Below are 9,008 nucleotides of genomic sequence, written 5' to 3' on the forward strand. Positions count from 1 at the left end.
CAGCTCCGTGATTGTGGCCAGGGCTGGGCAGCACAATGTATGCTTTTAAACCCTGCCTCTGCCCATGGCTTCCTGTCCCCAACAAGCCATTTAACCTCTCTTAACTGCAGTTACTTATCCCATAAAGGAGAGAAATTACACATTTTGGGGGTATCAACAGGGTTAATTCCATAGTGCATGTAGCATGCGTGGAGGGAAGTCGTGGAAAAAAACACCCATGGGCCACCTCTCTCAGGTCCTCAGAAGACAGCTGTGAAAAACAAGTCCACAGGTCTGACCAGCCAAGTCTGCAGACTTTTGAATGGGGTCTGCAGTTTTGATGAGAAACATGTACAAATCCCAAAGAGAAAAAAAAAATTGGAAATTACTGCTTTTATGATGAGAAGAGGAATAGTTTGCAGAATATGTTTTTAAGAATTTTAAGAATTCTTAGAGTAACTGCATTTGAACTGAATAAGATTACAATAGAGTGCGTGCCACTGTGATACAGTGGCTTGTGTCCCTTAAACCAACATAAAGTATCCAGCTTTATGGCTCTCGCTCTCTCTCTCTCTAGCCTCAGCTTCAAGATCATTTCCCAGCACAGCCTTCGTTCACTGTCCAGTGTCAGGAATGAGGCAGCTCAACCACCATCCTCATTAGCACCATCAGCCAGTGTCCTGTTGTATCCATGGTGAATTTTCTCACAAGAATAATACTCCTAAATGGGACAGTTGCATGGAAAGGGCTCAGCACAGGGTAGCACTGAAACATGAGATCCTAGTTGTCTCAGACCCTGTTTGCATTGGCCACTGCTGTTTTCTCAGAAATTTCACTCTGATTCGTAGCTTCATAATTTGACTTTAACACATTCTGAAGCACTGAAAAGGCCCTGAGACACAAGAGCTGTCAGCACTCTCCCAGGCTGAACATTGCCAGCAGTTCTCATTTTGCTGCACATGTTTGGTTTTCATTCCCTCTTGGCTCTGTCACAACTTTCTTTGATTGTGTGCCTTCCCTCACCACCTTTGCCTTCAAGTTTGGACAGGGCAGTAGCCCACAGGCACCAGAGGAGAGGTGGCCACTGCAGGTGCAGGAGGTGGCCTTAGCAGGCTTGGGGACTTCTGAGTGCCGGTAAAAGAGTCATCTGTCTCTTGCACAGCACAGTGAAGCTCCTGGGTCCTCCTGCAGTACCACCTCTGCAGCTGCATGGCACAGAGCCCCTGCTGACTGTGGTAGCCCCTCTGTAGTACACCTGCTCCCCAGGCTGTCTCTGGGACTGATCCCCCCCTTCAGCATCCACATCCCTGCGTGAAAGGGACAACTGTCGCATTTCTGAGCGAGCCTCTGTAACCATGTCACATCATTTTACAATCCTACTCCACTTCAAGACTCTTCTTAACAGACTGGAGAGGAGGCCCTCATTTATTTGGGGCTCTGTAGGTTGGTGGCGTGGTTTGTTCCAGCCAGCTCTCCATCCCCGCAGTGGGAGGAGTTCTGCAGAGCAGGATGCTGTGAGCCTGGATGTGCCAGTGTGCTGGTGTCAGGGGCTCTGCTGGTTGGGTTGGAGTTGAGGAATGGGGAGGGATAGTCAAGCAGTTCTGTACAGCTGTGAAAGCATGGGGAAATCTAATCTGTGTTTTTTTGCTAATGTTTGAGCAAACAATTGGGAGTCCCAGAGAGGAAACATTTAGCTCGTATTTTTCCTGTTTTTAAATTCACTCAGCTAATCACTGAGTCCCATTTTTCTCTCCAGGGTACTGGGCAGCCCCCTCCAAGCCTCACAACTCCCCTCTCCCATACACTTGGCAAGTCCTGCTACATCTGTTTACAGGTGGGGAAATCGAGGTATCTGAAACGTTTCTCCCACATTCCCTAAAGTAGCCATTATTCCTATGGATCTTTAATTGTTGCGTGGATCCTAATATTTGAGAGCCACTGTCCAAAGCTAGATTTAGTGGAGGGTGTGAGGACTTGGCCTCAGGTGGCTCAGCATGTAATGAGACAGAGCATTCACACCTGCTCTGGCCTTGGTGACACCCCTGGCGTATGTAGCAAGTCAGCACCAGCTCAGCCAAACCCAGGAATACAGTCAGAACTGGACAAACTGGATCATCTTTTCTGTTAGTCCTCTGGAGCTTGCTATCTTGAGGAGATACTTAAAGTAAATGCTCTCCTGGCTTGATTAGCTATCTATTGCTGTTTTCTAAGCATTCTTTTCCATTAGCACAAGGGTGTGCACAGTAAAGACAGCAGCTTTTGCTGCAAGATCTGTGACAGGGTCTGCCACAGAAAGAAATGTGACGTTGCCTTGTTGTAACCCCAGTTCATTCTTTTCTCCTCTCCAGGGCATCTGTGACCAGGAGGACTTTTGGGCATAGTGGCATTGCTGTGCACACGTGGTACGCCTGTCCAGCACTAATCAAGTCTATCTGGGCTATGGCCATTAGTCAACACCAGTTCTACCTGGACAGGAAGCAAAGCAAGGTAAGCATGTCCGAGTGGGGAGTGCATGTTGTGCTGGGTGAGTCCTTCTCACTCCTCTCAGTCTCAGCAAGGTCAAGACCAGGTGGTGGCTCCTTTCCTGCCCTCCCTTTCCACCTGAGATCAGAAAAAGGCAAATTGACCCAAAATATCTGCTGGTTTTGGCCAGATTGAGAAAATTTATATTGAATTCATGTCTGTGGGAGTAAGAGTTGAGGAAAAAGTTGTACTGAACTGTGGCCAAATTAAAGGAGCCAAAGTTTTCTAGCAGATCCCTGTTCTGGATGTTTTCCGTGTCTTGAACTCTCTCATAAAATTAGGGCAGCTCCCAGTAACTGATTCAAAGTAGCTTCACAATCTACACCCGCGTCTGAATCTTTCTTGCCGTCCCTTGTGTTTTACTATCATATTTTCCTAGAAGTGAGGGGTAGGGATATTATTTTAGGAGAGGGGCAGGAGTCTGACAGCCTGGCCTTACAAGGGACTGTCTCAATCTGGTGTTGCACAAAGTGCCATGCAGTACACAAAAGAAGCCACCTTGAAACCAGAGGAGTATGCGTTGTCTAGTTCCTTTCGTCAGTATTTTTAGGCATACTCAGAGCTGCAGAAGATTGCTTTGATCCCTTTGAGATCACTTGGAGATGGAGGGGAGACTTCTCATGCAGACTTCCCTCTTGATATGAGCACACTGGTGTAAAAATTTAGAGAAGACAGAGTCAGTATTGAATGGGTACTGCTTACTTCCCATCACTGGTGAAAGGGCAGAATGTGCAGGTGATGCTCCTCCAAATGGCTGAAACAATCTTAATATCTTGCTATTGCTGAAAGCACTGCGAGCATTTTAAGGCAGGGGCTGCTCTTTTCCTTGCTCAGGCCCTGACCCCGATCAGGTCCCTTAATGGGCCATTTCAACCCACTAAAATGTCAGGAAAATAATTTTTTTCCTGCTTTTTTTTTTTATTGCGTTATTTTTAATGCCAGTTAAATGAATTGAGTTTGCTTGCTGGATTTTTGTGAAGGGCCATCAATGTGCTCTAAACCCTTCTGACATTGCTTTCCCCATCATGAGCTCTGTGAATTTATTGCAGAGCGGGTAGGACTTTTAGATGCCCTGGGCAGAACACTCACTTTGGCCGGGTCCCATCTAATGCAAAAACCCAGGTTTCACCTCAGCTGCTGAGAGCTGTATTGAATTTAGAAACATAGCCAACTTCCCACCCCTGCCAAAGTGCCAGCTGTGAATATGGACAGAATTGCATGCTCACCCAAAACCACAGGATGCTTTCCTGTCCCCCTTCTCTGCTCAGGATCATCAGGGCAGTGCATAGTCCTATCTGTCAACTCAAAGAACGAACAGAAGTTTATTTTCCTTTACTTTCAGCCAGATGGATTTGCTGATCTAGCTGTCACAGCGAAGGAAAGCAGGGACGCTCAATATGAGTGTCAAGCAGGCTTCGTTTTTTCATTATACAGTACAGCTTATATAGGATACATAATGAGATAATTAATATTCTGTAACCTAACTCTATGATTGGTAACAGCCTTAACAGTCAGCTGCAGTCACACACTGTCTCCTAGAATCTTACATACTAACTCTATTCTTAGCTCTAATATCTATATTTACCACTAGCTTTCACATATGATTGGATGTTCACCTCTTATTTACATTCTTTTCCATGCGGCCAGACTGAGGCCTTGCTGCATTCTGCAGCATCTAGCTGCAAGGTATTTAGGTCACAAGCAACCAAAAAATGAAAGGAGGTTCCCTCCATTTCTCATTTCTTTGGTAAGAAACTGGGTCTCTGAAATGCCCAGGACTTCCCTTCAGTGACTTCTTTTGTTGTTGGCAGATTGTGTTTCAGTCTGATCTCCCTTCTCTCACACTCCTACAGACAGCACCACCCACCAGCTCTCATTTGTCAACCTGTCACATCTGTGACCATGTCAGTGTGCTTTGTCACAATAATCCTGGTGGTCATGCTGAGGCTTTGAAGTTAAGGCACACAAATATTTTTGTCCCTTTCTCTAAAAGAAACTGGTATTTTAGTCAGATGTCCTCATCTTTGACATGACACTGTCAATATTGATAGATCCATCAATTTTAATTGATCTGTTCAGTTCATCCTGCTGGTCATTTTAAGGACACTGTACTCATTCATGTGGGCTTCACTTTGGAAAACCAGTAAATCATATCCCAGAGTGGGGTGATGTGAAACGTCTTGGTTTCAGCTCTCAGGGCCTAGACAAACATTTATTTGAGTTTCAGGTCACATGGATTTGCAGCCCCTTAAATCTCAGGCCCCACTTCAATTGAATCCCCCAACTTCAAAGCAGAAACTTAGATACTCCTTCCTTTCATGTCCAAACTTGGCATTTCACATCATTTTGACAAAAGAAAGAAAAATAAAAACAAACTCGGAAGAAAAAAAGCCTGCTAGAGCTCACTGCAGCTGAGCTTTTGCTCCAGTGATGTAGATTAGAAGGCAGAAGATGTGACACAGTGATAAAAAAAAGCTTGAACTCTGTTCCTCCCATAAATGGGCACCAGTTGGATCTGGACCTTCTGCACAGCTCTACTGGAGAAAGAAACCCTTCACTTGATTTTAAAAAGAAATAAAATCAGCTTTGCCTCGATTCTGACCCTTTTACAAGTGAGGTCCCAGCCGTCTTTGCAGCCTCACTCGGTGTTGAACTCCTGCCAGCTCTGGGTTCCCAGAGTCTCGTTCCCCGCTGATCTGTCTCTCTCTCCCTGCAATCGAAGCGTGACGTGGAGGCTGAAAAGATCCCCGGCTTCCCAAGCGAACTTGTCAGCATGCAGAACTCCTGTCAGCTTCCCTTTTTTTAGGGGAGACAGATGCAGCAGGACTTCAAGGCCTGTCTTTGCTGTGTTGACTGCACTGAGTCAATCAAACATTTGGCCTAAAAACCTCGAGAAGTCCCATTTTGTGGGAATTTTCAACAGCACGTTCCACCAAGTGCAAGGCTTTTTGGCTGAGTGAACTGGTAGAAAATAGGCCAAGGGTTTCAAAAAATCACCTCCAGCAAAGCCCCAGCACTGCAGAAAGAGGGATAAATTCATCCCTAGTGTCCATCTACTCCCTCATTTCACTTATGGATTTTTCTTCACCCTCTGACCCCGTCAGAACAGTGCTGGGGATCAGTTTGGCTCCATGCTTTGAAATGACTCATGAATGAGCCAGTCTCCCTCCATATAAATGAGACTTGGCAGGTCTGTGCTAAGTGCTTTAAAATTTCTGAGCCTGGAGGGACTGCAGGACTCGGGGGAGTGCTAATGGGGTGTAATCCAGCTTTCCACCGTTGTCTGCAGCACACAGCCTGCCCAGGCCTCGCGCTGGGTGTTGCTCAGTGGCCTGTGTGGAATGAGCTGTTGGGCTGATTCCTGCTGCTGCTGAGAGCCTGTCCAAAGCACGAGGCCACCCGATGCTGATTGGCATTGCTGTAGGGAGCAGAGGCAGCAGGGATTGAGCAGCATGGAAAATTAACCCTATTCCTTTCAGGAGATGCTACATTCCCACTGTTTAGTGCAGGGCACCATTAGCACAACCGCAATTGGATCTAAAACCCTCTTCTATGGCTTCAGCAGGTTTGAATTGTACCCTCTGTAAGGGAAGCTCTCTCTGCCCTGATGATCCTATCTGCTCTCTGCTGGTTTGTTTCTCCTCTCTCTGGCTCCAGGGGTGCCAGGCCTTTGTCTTACATTGTTTTCTCATTTGCCCTACGTAGGGCACACTTCCAGCCACCGCTGGCTTGGTGTGCCAGCCAGGACCACAACAGCACCCGGCAGCCTCATTGCCCTCACTCAGCAGTTTGGCTGGGGCCCTGTCAGACAGGTAGGGCCAGAGTGTGCCCCAATTTGCATTCTGGATATGAGTGGAAATAAGCTGTAGGGCTTCTCGCTGTAACTATCCTACAAATACAGGAAAACCACTGCTTCACAGAGCAGGAGGGGTGGGTCTGTCTGTGCAGACTTGGGGTTTGTGCCTGCCCAAGACCTCTGCTGCAAGGACTCTGTGTACTGATTCAGGCAGACATTGGGTTTGATCAGNTCTATGATTGGTAACAGCCTTAACAGTCAGCTGCAGTCACACACTGTCTCCTAGAATCTTACATACTAACTCTATTCTTAGCTCTAATATCTATATTTACCACTAGCTTTCACATATGATTGGATGTTCACCTCTTATTTACATTCTTTTCCATGCGGCCAGACTGAGGCCTTGCTGCATTCTGCAACATCTAGCTGCAAGGTATTTAGGTCACAAGCAACCAAAAAACGAAAGGAGATTCCCTCCTCTTCTCATTTCTTTGGTAAGAAACTGGGTCTCTGAAATGCCCAGGACTTCCCTTCAGTGACTTCTTTTGTTGTTGGCAGATTGTGTTTCAGTCTGATCTCCCTTCTCTCACACTCCTACAGACAGCACCACCCACCAGCTCTCATTTGTCAACCTGTCACGTCTGTGACCATGTCAGTGTGCTTTGTCACAATAATCCTGGTGGTCATGCTGAGGCTTTGAAGTTAAGGCACACAAATATTTTTGTCCCTTTCTCTAAAAGAAACTGGTATTTTAGTCAGATGTCCTCATCTTTGACATGACACTGTCAATATTGATAGATCCATCAATTTTAATTGATCTGTTCAGTTCATCCTGCTGGTCATTTTAAGGACACTGTACTCATTCATGTGGGCTTCACTTTGGAAAACCAGTAAATCATATCCCAGAGTGGGGTGATGTGAAATGTCTTGGTTTCAGCTCTCAGGGCCTAGACAAACATTTATTTGAGTTTCAGGTCACATGGATTTGCAGCCCCTTAAATCTCAGGCCCCACTTCAATTGAATCCCCAACTTCAAAGCAGAAACTTAGATACTCCTTCCTTTCATGTCCAAACTTGGCATTTCACATCATTTTGACAAAAGAAAGAAAAATAAAAACAAACTTGGAAGAAAAAAAGCCTGCTAGAGCTCACTGCAGCTGAGCTTTTGCTCCAGTGATGTAGATTAGAAGGCAGAAGATGTGACACAGTGATAAAAAAAAGCTTGAACTCTGTTCCTCCCATAAATGGGCACCAGTTGAATCTGGACCTTCTGCACAGCTCTACTGGAGAAAGAAACCCTTCACTTGATTTTAAAAAGAAATAAAATCAGCTTTGCCTCGATTCTGACCCTTTTACAAGTGAGGTCCCAGCCGTCTTTGCAGCCTCACTCGGTGTTGAACTCCTGCCAGCTCTGGGTTCCCAGAGTCTCGCTCCCCGCTGATCTGTCTCTCTCTCCCTGCAATCGAAGCGTGACGTGGAGGCTGAAAAGATCCCCGGCTTCCCAAGCGAACTTGTCAGCATGCAGAACTCCTGTCAGCTTCCCTTTTTTTAGGGGAGACAGATGCAGCAGGACTTCAAGGCCTGTCTTTGCTCTGTTGACTGCAGAGTCAATCAAACATTTGGCCTAAAAACCTCGAGAAGTCCCATTTTGTGGGAATTTTCAACAGCACGTTCCACCAAGTGCAAGGCTTTTTGGCTGAGTGAACTGGTAGAAAATAGGCCAAGGGTTTCAAAAAATCACCTCCAGCAAAGCCCCAGCACTGCAGAAAGAGGGATAAATTCATCCCTAGTGTCCATCTACTCCCTCATTTCACTTATGGATTTTTCTTCACCCTCTGCTGGGGATCAGTTTGGCCCCATGCTTTGAAATGACTCATGAATGAGCCAGTCTCCCTCCATATAAATGAGACTTGGCAGGTCTGTGCTAAGTGCTTTAAAATTTCTGAGCCTGGAGGGACTGCAGGACTCGGGGGAGTGCTAATGGGGTGTAATCCAGCTTTCCACCGTTGTCTGCAGCACACGGCCTGCCCAGGCCTCGCGCTGGGTGTTGCTCAGTGGCCTGTGTGGAATGAGCTGTTGGGCTGATTCCTGCTGCTGCTGAGAGCCTGTCCAAAGCACGAGGCCACCCGATGCTGATTGGCATTGCTGTAGGGAGCAGAGGCAGCAGGGATGGAGCAGCATGGAAAATTAACCCTATTCCTTTCAGGAGATGCTACATTCCCACTGTTTAGTGCAGGGCACCATTAGCACAACCGCAATTGGATCTAAAACCCTCTTCTATGGCTTCAGCAGGTTTGAATTGTACCCTCTGTAAGGGAAGCTCTCTCTGCCCTGATGATCCTATCTGCTCTCTGCTGGTTTGTTTCTCCTCTCTCTGGCTCCAGGGGTGCCAGGCCTTTGTCTTACATTGTTTTCTCATTTGCCCTACGTAGGGCACACTTCCAGCCACTGCTGGCTTGGTGTGCCAGCCAGGACCACAACAGCACCCGGCAGCCTCATTGCCCTCACTCAGCAGTTTGGTTGGGGCCCTGTCAGACAGGTAGGGCCAGAGTGTGCCCCAATTTGCATTCTGGATATGAGTGGAAATAAGCTGTAGGGCTTCTCGCTGTAACTATCCTACAAATACAGGAAAACCACTGCTTCACAGAGCAGGAGGGGTGGGTCTGTCTGTGCAGACTTGGGGTTTGTGCCTGCCCAAGACCTCTGCTGC

At 46.9% G+C, this 9,008-nt stretch overlaps 1 protein-coding gene across 1 annotated transcript in view; it reads left to right on the forward strand.

The window, feature by feature from the left end:
* FRMD4A (FERM domain containing 4A) overlaps positions 1–9,008 on the forward strand; it is a gene marked incomplete at its 5' end in the record, with an annotated part of 95,226 nt that overhangs the window by 53,258 nt on the left and 32,960 nt on the right. Inside the window, one exon of the mRNA XM_027901462.1 lies at positions 2,328–2,466. Coding sequence (XP_027757263.1) covers positions 2,328–2,466 — 139 coding nt within the window. The remainder of the gene's footprint in view (positions 1–2,327; positions 2,467–9,008) is intronic.

The sequence above is a fragment of the Empidonax traillii genome, unplaced genomic scaffold (assembly GCF_003031625.1).
Source record: "Empidonax traillii isolate 1590-97213 ecotype Southwest subspecies unplaced genomic scaffold, ASM303162v1 scaffold785:size696563, whole genome shotgun sequence".
Classification (NCBI taxonomy): domain Eukaryota; kingdom Metazoa; phylum Chordata; class Aves; order Passeriformes; family Tyrannidae; genus Empidonax; species Empidonax traillii.